The sequence below is a fragment of the Anguilla anguilla genome, chromosome 4, assembly GCF_013347855.1.
Source record: "Anguilla anguilla isolate fAngAng1 chromosome 4, fAngAng1.pri, whole genome shotgun sequence".
Classification (NCBI taxonomy): Eukaryota; Metazoa; Chordata; class Actinopteri; order Anguilliformes; family Anguillidae; genus Anguilla; species Anguilla anguilla.
This window is the reverse complement of record NC_049204.1, coordinates 18,594,720-18,611,560: the sequence shown is the minus strand read 5'-3', so window position 1 is coordinate 18,611,560 and position 16,841 is coordinate 18,594,720. Positions and strand designations below refer to the sequence as shown.

Below are 16,841 nucleotides of genomic sequence, written 5' to 3'. Positions count from 1 at the left end.
TATTTTTGTTAATCCTGTCTAAGCCGGTGCCGTGATGTGGCACAGACCCATTATCTGGAACATATTTTCTGCATCAACACCGTCGATAGTGCCTTTAAGTTTATAAAGCTGCATGTAAACTATTTTGAAGAACATTATGATTTAAACAGATGTTTCGGCGTGCATATCTGTGAAACAAAATCGAAGAAATTAGTTTAAAAATTTTATTTCAGTACTTTAAAGCTTAAACCATGTTGAATGTACTGTACATTCAGTCAAAACTAGAAATTTACTGTATTATCTAAGGCACCCAAAGACTCTTTACTGATTGATCAATTTAGATAAATACACTGTACAACTTACTATCTGTTATTGCATTCTTTCAGATCAGTAGACATTGCCAAAAACTGCAGCACTGTCAAATTATTCATCTCAAGGTGACAGAGTTAATGTAATGCTTTTCAGAATATCCAGGGGCTGCAGATCAGGTTGGTTAAACATATTGCATCACTGTCAAGGTCATTTTAGAAATTCAGTGGCCTGCTTTAGGTTAGGGCCGATTGTAGCCTAATTAGTACACAGCTGTTTCTATCCAATCGACTCTCCACTGCAAATTTACATACATGGATGTTTTCCAATAGTTGCATGAGAGCAGATGACTGATTATTGCATAATCCATAATCAGATAAACAATAATGATAAGCATGCATACTGCAATAAAAACAAACAAAACAAGCACCCATAACTATTTGATTGGTAAAGATTCTGTTTTGAGAGTTAATCTGTCTGTCAAATATTGCCATTTTAGGGTTGTGCTGAATTAAGTGTATACCACCATTTCTGTCCAAGATTGCCATTTGAGTGACTACTCTATATGCGCTCCTTGGAGGAGTCTTTCAAAATGAGAGTTAAGCTTGTACTTTGATTCTAGTGGACGGGACTGCAAACACGATCTTGACAATGATCTGTTTCATTGAGTCTCTTTGCAACAAGGTGGCTTCATTTTCATCTGAAAACAGCACAGATTAGCATAATGTATTCCTACGGCTTGGTAGGTATCACACCCTCTCAGTGGCAAGACTTTGATGCTGGGAGCAGGGCCAGGAGAAGACAGAATCTCTCTCCCTCTCTCCCTCTTCCATGCACACACATACGCACTTTTTTCTCAAATGGAGGCACGTGCCAAAGTATCTTGGATACTTAATGGAAATTACACAAAAGATACAGATAACAGATTTGCAAGTTTAGCAGCCATGCATATACCACTTAAATAGGCATGAGACAATTTCTAAAATGACCTGTGAAGGTTTTAATGCAATGGACATATCATATTTGGAGGAAGTGACATCTCAGCGTTGTCATAGCAACTTCCAATTCAATGAAAGATGAAGAACATTATATTGTAATGGCAATGATTACGCTACATTTCAACTCGAACAGTTCAGCCACAACAATAATCGGCTTCAAATGAAGTCCTCTTCGTGCACTGTGAAAGCTGTAATTTCAAATATTGTTCAGAATTATTCATTAACAAAACCTTGCTCTAAATCCCTAATGCCACATTTTGCTCCGCTTTGCACTGTGCAGAAGGCACTGCGTCGTTTCAAGACATCTGACAGCTACTGAACTTAGTGCTAGGCTGCAGAGAATTATCACCACGTTCAAAAGAATCGTTAATGAAGAAATAATCAGAGCTATTCGCGCGGAGGTCATCTCGACTACCACGAGATGAGATCCTCCGATGACTTGGCCCCAAGGGTTATGACCCAAAGAGCATTTCAGCTGGATGAGCTGCGGTGGGGGCTGGGCGTTCCTGAAGCCACGGAGAATGGAAGTAGGAGAAACATGGCTTTTTGAGAGGGTGTTGCATTTAGGCATTGCCATGCGATCCCAAAATAAAAGTCCTCCGAGCTGATGACAGTGCAGCCCTCTGTGTGAACCGTTTTCACGCTCTTACTTACGTTAAAGGGCACTTCTGCAAGGGAAGGCAGGCTGATGGTGCACTGGCACAGCGCCAGGGATAAATGTGTATACTTCCCCGCAGTGTGAGAGCACTTCAGCGAGCAGAGTGAGATGCATGGATGCATGAACGCACACACGAACGCACGCGTCATCTGCTCAAAGAAAACAAGAGAGGGCTGGATATTCCCAAAGCTTTTAGGAGATTATGCTAACGCAATCTGGAGTGGAATCCGTTGTCACGTTGACATCCTTCATTATGTGAAGAGGTTTGCGAACAGGCGGTGCCCCAACCCCTCGCCCTCATGCTAACTGCAGCAAATGCTGCGAGGGATTTGAACCACGAACGAACACTGCAGGGCTCCAAAAATACAATGTGCGAAACTACTCAGGAGGAATACAGCAACTGCGCACTGCAGATTACAACCGAGGAAGGGCTTCAAGTACATTGCTTCAAATTTGAAATAAATTACTTTTTCCCCTGTTGTGTTCCAATTTCCCAATTTATCATGCTCTCTTAGGCAGAGCCGAAACACCGCCTGAAAAGATTGCTTTCTCCAGCAAACCTACTTCATTATAATCCAGTCCCATGTAATTAACGTTCAAACTTTCTGTTCTTATGAATGTTTTGCGATGCCTTCCTTGTTGAGTTGTTTGCTTTAAAAAATATATTACAAATATTTTCAGTGCATCAGGACTGCAGGATATTTGTACCCGTTTAATTTGACAAGTCAGAACCGTTGCATGCATTATTGCACTGTGCTGGATATTTCACACTTGGCGCACACTAACATCCAACAATTAAAATGGTGAAATTGTGGAAAATTGCCTCTCATTCTAATTGCCTCTAAGGCTTGAAGGGCTTTATCCCGTTTTTGTTCAACAGTAATATACACATGCACGCACTGCACACAGGCATGCACACACAAATACACCCAACAGCAGCTGAAAAACTGGTGAAACTGCAGCCACTGGGTTACATGGGTTATTCTGAAAGGGTACACAAATCTTGCCATTTTCAGTTGACTTGATATGGGTCAAGTTCTGTTGCTTTCCATCCATCAATTAGGTTCATCACTGAGAACACAGCCAAAGATAAGTAACTTCCATGATGTCAGTTATCTTGCTGTTCTGTGCCCTTACTTGTCCACTTGAGAAGCAGTCAACTATATCACAAGAATCTTGCATCACGTAGTTCCGTGTTCCATATGTGATGCATATCACACACTTATGTTTGTAAATGAGCCTCCATATATCTATTTACACAAAGGCCTGGAAAAGATACACTAATATATGGCAAGCCACCATAGCCACTGATGAAAGTGTGCAGACCTGCACTAAAGGGTGAGTGTCGTGGTGCCCCCTAGTTCCTCCCGCTGACTAGCAAACAAGCTCCCCTTGGTGCTATGGCAACTGACAGATTATAAGGAGAATATATATGTGGTTGCTGCCACAGCCCAAGAGAAGCCAACTGGCCCTTAATATTAAGCTTGCTTTAACATAAGGCTTTCTGTCCTTAAGTCCTTCACATTGAATAATGTCCACTTGCACACCAGGAAGAAACCTGATGTTTGAGTAGAGGGGTGGAAATTCCTCTGTGCACTACCTCTGTTTGGATGGTTTGGATGAGTTGCCGACTGGTTGTCGACATGATCAGAACAACTCTGCACCATGCCACTATGGTGACCAGGCCAACACAGCCCAGTGCGTGAATTGATAAGGCCAGATGGATTTCTTACAGTGATCGTCTGCCATGTCATTCTCTCCAACCAGGTTCTACTCATGGCCATCTGTTTCCGCAGAAAGGGGAGGGAGATGCGCTATATTTTTAGTGCCTCAATGTGAAGTAGTGGGACTACAACAGACTGGCAACCAATGGACCAGCGATAAACATTAATGATGCTGTGTGACAGCCATAACACTGCCATGCCTTATTGTGGGTGGTTGAAAGGGGAAGGTAAAAAAAAACAAAAAAAAAAACGGCTTGACTCGGAACATAAGCTTTTTGACGGTTTGCCACTTCCTGCAAGACTACTTGAAAGGAAAAAGTCGATACTGCCAAGACTCAGCAGTCAAATTAAAATGTTAACATCTGTAGACTGCTTACCCAAATAGAGAAGATCTTTGCTGTTTTCTGAAAAATGAGCACAAATCAAAATGTTAAGATTCTCAATTATTTTCCTTTGGCATCTCTTCTTGTTTCATATTTCATCTGTGTCAATATTGATATCAACTATTTTGTGAAATAAAGAACATTAGGCTGAACATACTGCGGCTTCTGCTCCTGCATGTTGGTGCAAACTGAATGATTGACAGCTCTGAACCTTCTAATATCTGTCCCCTGTCTTGGCCGTACACTCCCCTGGCCTCAAGCTGCCCTCATTTGCCCTCACTTGCCCTCAAGGAAGCATTAGTTCTTGCTGCCTTATCTACGGTATCAGTCTCCTTGTTCTCCACTCGGATTCAGCAAAAATTCACCCAGCGTTTGTCACCTACTTCACGCCTGCCATGGTGGTAAATTTGTCAAACTGAGAATGTAGGGATTTCTACCGCGAAATTAAATGCTCGTAACAAAGCCTGCCCTGGTAGGAGATACATCCTCAATGGAAAGCTGTTGCTTTCATACATCTGATAGAGAGACACGACCACTAGAAAAATGAGGGGGGTTATAGAGATGTTTTCTGCAGAAGGCAACACAGCTGCTGTCAACGGTTCCACACAATGAGTCTTTGACCTGTGAAACTCTGTAGAGGATTAGACTCAGAACGCGTCAAACCATCATGGTGAAACAGCAACGCTTCACCATTCACAATACATATCCGATCTACAGAGACCAGCAACCACTTCTCATCAGCGGTGTGAATAAGTATTTGCCCCCTTCCTGATGTTCCTCTATTCATGCACATTTGTCACACTGACTGGTTTCAGATCTTAAGACAAAATGTCATTTTAGAAAAAAGGGAACCTGAGTAAACACCAAACACCTTTTAAGAATTATTATTTCATTAATTTAATGAAAAAGGTTATCAGTAGCATTAACATTTGCCTTCACTGGAACTAAGGGCCAAGCCCAAACCATGAAAAACAGTCCCAGACCAAGGGGTGACTAGATACATTTGGTCACATAGTGTATTACATTTTGTCTAAAGAGCTGAAACTATTCAGTATGACAAATATACAATAACAGAGAAAATCAAGAAGGGGCAAATACGTTTTAATGGCACTGTATAAGGTAACATATAACCAAATAAAATTTAGCATGTGTAGCCACACAAAGTTTTCCAAACTTGCTACACCCTTCAAGCGCATGCCACACGACCAGTGACAAAAGTGGAAAACAGCCGTCTCCACGTATCAAAGAAGCCGCACGCGTCGGAGAGCGGAGGGGAGACGACAGGCGGTCACAGTTTGCGCGGCTGGCTGGGCTGGCGGTGGAAGTAATATGTTCTGTCATCACACCTCGCTCTCTTTCACCTCCTCTTATCATCCCAGCGGTCCGGGGACACCGTTGCAGGCGTGGTGCTAAAATTAGTTTTTCACTCGGATGAGCCTCGGATGAGTCGCTAACAAATGCGCTCGGTCAAAAAGGATATGCAAAAAGGGCTCTTTTCAGACGTCGCTTTTCTTGCCAAAAACAATCATACAAACCCCCCCTCCAAAAAAAAACCCTAAACAAAACAAAGGCTTTCGGCTCTCGCTGACAGTAATAGAAGCATTAAGGGCTTCAAATCTTCCGCTTACTGTAAAATTAATACGAGCTGGAGGCCTTGGTCTCCATGGAAACAATCAGTGATTCATAACAATTGTTTAAGTTCCCAATATGAAGGCAGATGCAATCACTGCCGCAAATATTTTTTCCAGCGGAGAGAAAAATAATGCCAGAAATGTAGTGTTTCAGAGAAACAGGGGACACTTCATGCGTTCGGCAGTTTGCAGTCATCCATGATAAGCAGAATAGGCATCTCAATGTGATGAGCTTATAAAAATGAACCAATTTATCACCAGAGTTCCATGCCTAAATCCCAGGGTGGTGATTCATTAACCTCGAGCAACTCAAGATAAGACAACTGGGCTGAGGCGTTTTAAAGAGGTACTGCATCTGGATCGTAGCCTGTAATTTCCTCGAAGGAAAACTATTATCAACGTGCTTTAAATGCAAAGCAACAAATAAAATCCTATATCATTAATGGGTGTATTAGATAACATTACATGTACAGTAAATGGCATTTTATTTTATTTACCAACATTTTGATTCTATCAAATTTAGATGTTTCTTTCTTGAATGTATTACGTAAGTACAGATCTAAGAAGACATAGAGGGTGCAATAAGTCCCACGCTTGTCCCCTGGTTTCATAGTTCACCATTGGGTGCATAACAGCTTTCAGTTATTGTGCTGAAACAACTATACAGCCGCAAGCTTCACAGGCCATTAAGTTTAAGCACCTCGAATGGTCGGCAGTGATTCTAACAGGGCCTCTCACACAGCCCTTGACCGTGAAATCACACGGGAGAACAGTCCTCAACGCGTATCCAATTCGCTGTCGACAAGATTATTTCTCAGAATGTCGAGAGACAATTAAAAGCAAATGTGAAACGGCTGCTGTTCCTTAAACACAGGCTTAAACACCAGCCGTGGCAGTCCAATCAAGGCTAACCCGAGGCTGGACAGGACCAATGAGGTTTAACCAATTCAATAAAATAATGTAAACTTTATTTAGTTCTGTTGTGCGAACAGGATTCTTTATTTAAATGCTTATTTTCAATGATGGATATAAAGGGCTAACATATTTGTTGATTTGTTGTTGAAATGCCAATTACAAAATATGGATAATGTGCAAAAACCACTTCTGTTGGTAGAAAAATGCCTTAATAAAAAGACGTTAAATAGCAGAGGTGACCAGCTAAATGGGTGGTTTAACAGCATAAAGATGGTTCTCAGACATTTCAGAAAATGTATGTCAGAAAGTGATGAAGAAAAAATGTAACCTCAAATAATTTCTTGTGCCACAAGAAATCCTTCCTGTAAAGTAGCTGCAAAGGATTAATATTAGAAGGTGTCTAATAACAACTAAATCCTTTGAGAAAACATGATTTCTTGGGCCATGTTTTCTAAATAAATTGGGTTTCTGACATACATGTGAGTAAATGTTTAATGAGTTCTATATCATGCACAGAGCATAAAAATAATAAAACATTTTACATATTATTCATTAAAAAAGCAAAATTACGAAAATGTAAAACCAAAATCTGTAAAATGTGTTACCTCTAAGCACACTCTGCAGATCAATCTCCTCCTCCTCTTCTTTTATTTTCAGGTACTTTGTTGACTGAGAAAGCCTATGCAGAGAGATAGAGATAGAGAGAGAGAGAGAGAGAGAGAGAGAGAGAGAGAGAGAGAGAGCGAGAGAGAGATTGAAGGTGATTATCCTGCCAAGTGGAACTAATTCAGTAGAGCAGCAAGAATCAGAGTGAACAGCAAGTACACAAGAGGGAGGCAGACAATGCACTGACTGAAACATCCACCTCCACCATGACCCTTACCATTTACTTAACTTTAGACTGTGTCAATATGCTCTAAATACAGTATGCACAACCTGTCACCTATTTACACAGCTGGTGTTTTACTGGAACAGTTCAGGTGGGCAAGCGAGGCGCATGCAAACACACTCCCACTCGAGCACGCGCGCACGTGCGCAGATCTGACCGGGGCCGACGCCCAAAAGCACCTAGTGGTGACTGAGCGCCTGCTCCGCCCAAGACAACGTTCTCTATGCCGCCTGCGTTCCCATTGGGCGACAAGCCCCTCCCTATTCTCACAGAGACAGCGTGTAGCCAAAAGACTGAATGGCTGGCACGGACACGCCTCCTGCATTTAGTGAGGCATAGAACTGTGGCATTAAACCAGGGGCGACAGCGCTGCACAACTTTTAATGCCAGAGCTGCACAACTTTTAATGCCAGAGCTGCACAACTTTTAATGCCAGAGCTGCACAACTTCAAATGGTAGAGGGTGATCTGCACTGACTGGCTGTCCTCCTGCTGGTGGAAGATTGATGTAAAAAATTTGGATAGCAGCCCTGCTGGTCTTACACAGGAACGGGAACAGGGACAGGGACAATGTGGGGGGTGGGGGGGGGGTGCATCTCACAAACCGACAGCCCTGACCACAAGAACCCCTACAGCAACAACAATAATAATACATTTAATGGTACAGAAATTTCAAACCTACAGCTCATCCAAAGTATATAGCAGGGAAAACACATCACAATTTATCTGAAATAATACAGACAATATGTATATATTATCAAATGTTACTTCCTTTTGTAGCCCACAATAAAAGATAAGAACTTAAAAAGTATCATGAGGATCCGTTAAGTTTTGTCAATCAATGTGATATCTTCCTTTTTTTAACCACATTTCAAAAAGGGACATTCCAGGAAAGACCATGGCATTAAAAAGTTCAGACGATAAGGGACAAGCGTTTCAGTCAGAAGGCACGGTTCAGGTATGGTTCAGTGACTGTGGTCTCAGTCCTTTTCCGCGTGCAGTTTTAGTAACACCATCGCTCCAAAGTGGGGGTGGATGGGGACAGTGAAAAACGGGGTTTTCAGATGACAGCCCTAGTTCTCGGTCTTCATGCTCGACCTGAAGCGCAACCTTGCGAGAGGGAACGTGGCAACTAATGAAAATGGCCGAGCTTGGCCATGGTGGGCCTGATGTTCACAGTCAGAGAGCAAATCTCACACAGGGCGCTGTGGCGTCCCGCTGGATTTGTGCACGGGGGAACGCTGGGAAAATTTCCACGCCGCCAAAGCCAAAAGCCTTGACCCAAGGTGTTCAGGTCCTTCAAACTGAGTTCTGAAGCAGGCTTTATTATTTTACACAATATACAGACACTTTGCTTATAGCCTGTGAAAGAAGGACATTAGAAATGAAGATTTTAATTGTGGATATATGGGGCAGTCTGGCTAGCTCAAAGTGACCACATGCGATGATGTTTAAGGATACATAAAGCAGAGTTCCCACACTTATGAACCCATTTCAGGGGTTTTGTTAAACTTGTACACCTTTAAGAATTGTACAATAGGCTATATCATGAGCAGACCACCGATATAGCAATAAAATTGGACTCTTCAGGATAAACTGACTTGACCCCAAACATTTTGAGTATAATGTAGATTTGAACCCAGGAACAGTTTCCAATTGAATAATTTATATAAGACAAGATAATATTGTTATTGTCAGGAACCTTCATGTGCTTGGTCTTATTTTTCTAGCTCTGAGGAACTCCACAGAATTACGAGCATACGCTTCTGTTTAGAAATTTACCAGAAAGCCTTCATCCTCAATAAAAAGCACACCTCCCATCCTCACTCCCACACAACACAAAGCACTTTGAGACACGTATAAAAAGGGGTGTTGAAAACATATTTGTGTGTTAAGAATGGCTTTTGTGTGTTGAATATTAAAAAAATAACCATTTACACCCGCTGCATTGTGGAAAGAAACAGGGTTTGGAAATTATTTTTCCAGCCAAAAATTGCTTCATCACTTCTTATTAAAAAAGTGCCTGGCCATCAAGCACACAGGGCTGGGAGAATTACTTTAGAAACCAAATCACAGCACAAGGCTCTCTCTCATTAACTCCCATTATGAAAGTCTTAGAATACAAGTTGAAAGAGATGTGCCTCGTTAGGGTTGCAGTGAAAACCTACAGAATAGGTATATCTGCAGGAACAGGGTTGGGCAGCCCTGGCTATGGTCATAGGTTTCCCCAAACTATGTGAGATTAAAACAAAAAGGAATTCAGCTTGGCCAGCAGGAATAATGCTAATGATTTCAAGCCCTTGGCTTTAACAGAAGTGACCTTACAGTGAATGCTGTTCTTATGGGACTCCTCTGTTTATGTTAAATGACAGAAACCAAAACAACTATAAACCAACCTCCTTAATAATGCTTAAAGCTCTAAATTCTACATTCTTTTGAGGAATGCTAGTGAAGTACAGTGAAGTAGGGCAGTCATTTTGATGGACAAATTTGATTCCTGATTATGTTATAAGGGATTCACTGTGATCACTGCAGTTGTTTCATTTTAAATAGTAAACATTAAGTCAGTGTTCTAAATCTCCATTGCTTTCAATTAGCAGGAGTGAGTGTTACATTAGCAACAGAATTTTCAATTTAGAACATTCTAATCACATATCTATGCTCTTACACCTTAAAAGGTTAAATGTCAAAGACATTCATACCTATTTCAAAGAGCATAAGAAAGTAATTGGCCAGAATGCACACTGTATTCAAAATAAACTGCAGAGAGCTGCAGAAAGCAGTGCAGTTTGTCCTCTCTAGGGCTGCCTTTGCAATATGAAAAATCATGACTTGCAAAATGATCTCCTCAGGTGACAGTCACCCGCAGCACTCCTTCCTGAAACAGGCAGTCAGCCGCAGCACAATTTCAGACTAGGCTGAAAAAGCGATTTATGGCGGGCCCCGCGTTCTCTAAGCAGCTTTAATTACAGGAGCCCTGCAGCGTTGCGGCTGATTGGCGAGTCCGCGGCGAGCCCGTCGAGGTTGACCGCTTGATTCCAGACAGCGTTGGCCGGCCCGTGGGGGGTTTGGCCCCGGCCTCGGTGCATGGCGCACAGTCGCGATAAAGCCAAACGCTCTGGACGGTGCTGAAAGCCGGGTGCCCGACACATCCCTCTCTGGAGCACCAGCGCGTTGGGAAGAGCAAAGCTGCAGGCAACACGCAACCGAAAAAAAACAACAACAAAAAAACCTTCTTCCTGAGGCACAATACCCAGGTTTCTCTGTGATGAGCTACAATAAACGAGTTCGTAGACACCACTCGCCCGAGAGATGTGCAGGTCAACCCACTAATTGCTATAAACAGACTTAAACTCAGTCGTTGCTATAAACATACTTCAAACCATGCAAAAAGGCAGAGCTCTGCAAAATCTCCTCTCTGTATTTTTAGTGTCCCTGCCTCTCAGTCTAACTGGATAAACTCCAGCCCTGGATGCATCCTCCAGTTAAGAGACGCTGCCAAAGATAAAATTAAAAAAGGAAACGCCAAATACCAAAAGCTCAGCCTCAAAAGCTTAAACAAGCAGCAATTTTAAATCAAACTTTTTTCTACCACAGCCAATGAGAACTCATACTGCCTTCTAGATTTACACCAATACTCAATGCCTCAAAATGACATAGTATTTAACACAGTACACAATTTAGCATTTTGCTGTGCATCTGCTTCTAGCATCTGTAGGACGGCATATGCAATTTCAGTCCTTAAAGCCCAATAGCCATGAAATTAGATGCCGACGTCTAACAATAACATTGTATAAAATTATTGCATTTATCTGTCATTGATTTACGGTGCAGCATTACAGCCCATATGCCGTTGTAAAGTGCATTAGTGCCGACTCGTCGCACTAATGCAAAAAAGAAATCTGCTTTTGTCATTAAACACAAAACCATTTTTGGATTTCTTTGTTGTTTTTCAGAATTGAAATGTTCTGTATGTTTTCTGAGACAGACTGAAGGTAATGAGAGTACCTTATATATTTTTGGAGTGTTTAAAATGAAAATTCTTACAAAAAGCCCTGGGTTTAAGTGGATTTTAAGGGGTTAACCTCCCTATTATTTGTAACGTGTTATTTATGAAATTGCATTTAGTGTCATGCTATTCTGTCTTCCAGCCTAACTCTTCACTAGGAAGCTTTTCACCAAGGATTATACAGAGGAAGGTTAGTAAGCAAGGTAAGTTTGAGTTTGTCTGCCCTCCTCCAAATAGCAAAGATTTAATAGAAAGAGAGATGCATGAATTCATCCAGACATCTGCCAAACATTCTCTATGGGATAAACAGGCATGTTTATTGGGCTAACTGGTCAGCCACGCTAAAAGTTCCACACTAATAGGGAAGCCATTTTCAGGATTTCTGGCTTAGCTCTTACCAACAACTACACTCCCATCTGCCCTCAAAAACCACCCAAACATCCAAAATGCCAGAAACAATCACCAGCTAACTAAGGGCCGCTACTTCCACAGGGGCATGCACATGCTAGCTTTAAGTCCAGCAGTGACGGCTGTGCCCTTTTCAGAAAGAGGCAGGGTTTCAGAGGGGATTTGGGCCTACCTGCCCGGCGGTCGGCCCCTCTTCCCAGTCGGAGCGGGCGGTTTCTGTTCCTGAGCGTAAAGTTCGTCCCTGTGCTCCCTCTTCACCAGCGTGTATCCAGGAGGTCGCGGGTTCGAGGCGTACCGTCCCCTCAGACGGCTTGCGCCTTCGTAGCCCGACAGCATGGCTCTGGGAAATCAACCAGGATAGACGTTCAGGAAGTCAACACAGGGCAGGAAATGGATTTATTCATGATTGTGCCAAATAACTGAGTAGACAAAGCACAGATACCAGCTTTAGAGTTATATTTTATATTTTAGAGTTTGGAATATCAGACTCTACATGCAGCACACTCATTAACCTAAGTGCTATCAGAGGAAACACTGCATTCTTTAAAATGGATTAAAGTAATTCATGCACAGGTGCATACAGAGCAGAAGAGATTATTTGTTTTGCTGAATAACAAAAGGCAGCATTTTTCTGTGTACATTTCTAAAGGATAGCCCGTTGTAATGCTGTACTGCAATAAAATAAAGGCTGCAGTGATAGATGCTGTAGTAGAGCACAACTGTCCCCCTAAGGAAACGTATATGAAAAACATTCATCACACCACTGATTGCCTTTGACTGCTCTCCAAGGCAGCCACCAACTAGTCTGAGCAGAGGAGGCAAATGCAATTTTATCATATCATTCTGAGCCTTGAATAAGCAGGTCTGGAGTGCTGAGTCAACATTTAGCAGAACAAGTCTCAACTCATATTTGTGAAAACATGGCCACAATTTAGAATCTATATTTCTCTCAGACAGGGCATATATGTTTGCCTTTCTTTTGCAGATTAAAAAGAGAAAATGAAAACCGAGGCTTGCTGATAAAAAACAAAAACATTTTTTGAAAATCTCATCTCTGAAAATTGGGTTTTGACTGAGGTGCTAAAGCAGGAGTCTGTTATTAATCCGATTGGATTAATAGGGTAGATTTGGGAGTTACGCAATGAATTTTGTCGTAGTTTATTCTATTATTTCTATGTTTCCATGCCCTAATTCTGAGTCAGATGCCTTAACACCCACTGCAAAAAGAGAATTCCTGGCCCCTGGCCGTTGGCATATCCTTTCAGACACTGGCACTGGGTTTAAGCTTTCAGCTGCACAGACTGAGGATTCAGTGCATTCTGGGAAATGCCTAATGCACTTATCTCGGCCAGCTCCACCAGCTGCTGCAAACTGTGCTGCCCCTGAGGTGAGAGTGAGCAGAAGACCTCTGCTGGATGAAAGAGCCTGGAGGAGAATGCGCTTCCCAGCCAAGCCGTGACAGTCAGCCGGGGCCTCTCGGTGCGCGCGCGGTTAGTTTCGTGATGTAAATACGCCGGCTCCGCGGCCGACGGGCGCGTCTCTCGCACCTTGTTTCCACGTGAGGGTCCTCGGGCTTTTGGCCTTCGTCCCCGGCGCTCAGGCGCCTGGTCTTCTGCACGAAGTGCACGGGGACGAAGGTGATCTGCTTCTCCCCCCCGAGCCGGTCCGGGAACGTCACCTCCTTCTTCATGTTCATGTCCGAGTAGGGACAGCCGAAGGCACTGCGGGACATTAGCACACGAGCGCGTTAGGCTGGCGGGAGAAGCTACCGGTGGGGGGGGGAAACACACGCGTTAGTTAGGATGCGTTCACACCGGACGCACTTCAACAGATGGGGGCGCCTTTTTGTAGAATTATTTTCAATGGCTGAAGCATTTCTACGCTGCTTTTGCGCAAGCAGGCACCTGACGGTCATCCACCTCGGGCACCTCGTTGTTCTTAGGTGCGCATGATGCTGAAAATGATCCTACTGTTTTTAAGCACTCCAAGAAAAAAACAAGTTCAACGTCAATGTAATTCTTTTCTCTGCAGCCCAGTTGAATTAAAATAGAGGTGGGCCTAGATTCTGCCGTTATCTTCCACAGAAGAAATACAGAAGATGGAAGAGAAGTTGGTCGTGACAGTTTCTGCCCAGACGAAGTTGTACGATTTCACAAATCGTGACTGCGGGGCAAAAATAAGTGGTCCAAGGCACGGCGACAAATTAGTGCCATGTGGACGTAGATGGCGAGCTATTTCCAGAGAAATTAGTTAGCTAATGCCGTTAAATACATTACGTAAGTGATTGGCAGGAGCAGAGTGCGGTTGCATAGCAACAGTAAAAAAAGACGCCTCCTGTGCCTTTTTCAGAGTCGGCTTCATCAAATCAAGATAGGTAGTGCGTCTCGTGTATTCAAGCCGATAAAGCTTGTCTGGTGTGAACGCAGCCTTAAGCATTCATCTCATCAATATCTTACTCTGACATTTTCCAAAACGCAGTACATGAAAGAGATGCTTTGGAACTCTCTTTGGGAAAGGCTCTGTTACCTGCGGTTACATGTAGCGCAACCTAGCCTTTTGTTGGTTTTGCATTAATAAGAATATAACTGATTGTCTGCTTTTTTCTGAAATATTCCTCAAAGAAACCCTCCTCTACACATGTAATAAATTCACACATCTAATGGCAGTCTGGCAAATGAATAGTTCCTTTGAGAAAGGTTAAGCAAGGACATTGTTTTGGCACTAGGCAATATAACAAGGAAAAACGATTAAACAACTAAATTATGAAACTGCTCAATTGCATTAAGACCTCCTTTCCCCATAACAGGATTTCATTAAGTACCGAAACCGACCATCAGGAACACAAAGTATAACTTTATGCGCGAGAGCAGAGCTAAACATTTAATATGCCTGCTGACAAGAGAAATTTATTCATGTGACCAAGATATTAGCCAACCACATTCTATCCCTTGACAAATGTCACATTCACAGTGGTAGAATGTTGCCCTTTCACAGCTCAAGACGCATTAAATACACTGCTTGCAAGAACCTTATTTGAGGGAGGAAAATGCAGTAATGCCATCTTTGTATCCCTTTTCCATATGATTCACAATATTCCACGGGCACGGAAGGGCTTAGGATGACATAAAATAGTCAGACCCCAAGCTGCAGTCGGAGGATTTCATGAGGTAAAAAGGCCCCCTAAGAAAGGCTTATACACGAGGATAAATTACAATTAAAGCCATGGCAATGCTGCAAAATCAGTACTGGACCTGAAAGAAAAGGGCAACCGATGTGTGAAATGGATTTAAATAAAGAAGCACTGAATCCATGCCACTTTAACCCCCCCGCCCCCCCCCCCCCCCCCCCAACACCACAACATAAAATAAAAATAAAAACCAAATCCATTAGGTGTGGAACCTTTGAAGGACGGAGCGCTCTCCGCTTATGGAACTAAACTCACTCACATCTGGGGGACCATCTGGTCCCCGCTCCTTGTTCCTTTGGAAGGACACCCCGCCTCCCGTGCCCTTTGCGCTCTGTCGCCACGGCGCGTAGCTGAGCATATGGCGCCGCGAGCGAACGCACGACTGCAGATGATTCACCGAGCGTGCTCCACGCTCAGGGTTAGAGAAACCTTTCAGCGCTTACCTGTTCTGCCTATTAAATAAATGTTCACTCATCTTGTTCAGGCAAAGTATTGATGTTTTATTCAGACCTGAAAATAAGATATCCAGACTCTGATGATGTTGATAGGTCACAGACATCAGGAAGTCATGCTATGCAAATGATATGCAACCAAATACAAAACATGACTCTTTTATTTGACATTATGTTAATTTGTCTACTGTATAAGTGAATTTCCCTGTTTCTAGCTTTTCCCCAAACAGTTAACCGCAGCAAAAGTAAGCGAGCAATTGGTGGCACAGGAGGTCTCAGGATTGCATTTGTTTAATTCTTGCTAATTTTCTGACCAATGATTTGTTGTTAAGACCATTAAAAGCTTAATTTTTTGCCATTTTGGGCTTGGCCCATTTTTTTTTGCCCAGGAGTGTATACAATATGTACAATATGTGGAAGCATTTCAATAAGGTCTCTCATTTCATCTGCATGTGTTTCTCCTTCATTCAGTACACAGAACTTGGACCTTTGTTTACAACTATGAATAAATCCAGAATGTTATATAGAATCAGGAATTATTACGCCCTTTCTTTAATACAAAGAAGTGCATTAGGCATGGACATTGTCTTTAAAAATAACATAACATGATGTAAAAAGATGACACTTCATTGTCCACTGCACAAAGCCAGTTTATCATACGTCACGACTTCCGTTTATTTCACTTGTGCTTATTTAACAAAAGCCTTCAAAATAGCGAAAAGTTTTCCATTACCTGTCAAGCTAAACTGCACTCTTGACTTCCTATGAATAACAGCGTAGAATTAATCAAAGGGGGACTGTGTTGGAGGCCTGTTAGAATGCTTTTACGTTCTTTTAAGCGTACATAAAAGAGAAAGACCTGCACAAAGGAAAAGCATATCTCTAATCTTCGAAAACATCGTGTGTTCAAATCCCTGGCAAACATAATAGTTGGGCATCATACAGCCATTCAAAGCCAAGGCCACAATTGGAAATGTCAAGATGACGCATTACTTTGCAGGTTACAAACCAGCACGTATTGCATTTTAAGTATCGGTTCTGGAAACAATTTTTGACTGGAGTGTTGCTAGATAGCCTCTCTACATAGGGGCAGCCAGAACTTCAACAGATCATCATTTCCCATCCTCTGTGCCCTGAATAACGAGCAGACTATAAAACAGGCAAGAAGCCAGTGGTGAGGACTGATCTGACCTGAGCTGTGAAACTATTATACTATAAGACTACTTAAGAGGACAGACCACATTGAGCACCTGATTAGTAGTATAAACCAAGAGTCCGCCATAATAAATAGAAAAGCATA

At 42.5% G+C, this 16,841-nt stretch overlaps 1 protein-coding gene across 3 annotated transcripts in view; it reads right to left on the bottom strand.

Annotated features, from left to right (window-relative positions):
• The window catches only part of LOC118225570 (lethal(3)malignant brain tumor-like protein 4), an 87,199-nt gene that overhangs the window by 22,192 nt on the left and 48,166 nt on the right, over positions 1-16,841 (bottom strand). For all 3 annotated transcript variants that reach the window (XM_035414124.1, XM_035414122.1, XM_035414125.1), the window contains 3 exons: positions 13,450-13,623; positions 12,075-12,242; positions 7,203-7,276 (listed from right to left, as the gene is read on the bottom strand). In XM_035414124.1, the coding sequence (XP_035270015.1) occupies positions 7,203-7,276; positions 12,075-12,242; positions 13,450-13,623 (416 nt within the window). The remainder of the gene's footprint in view (positions 1-7,202; positions 7,277-12,074; positions 12,243-13,449; positions 13,624-16,841) is intronic.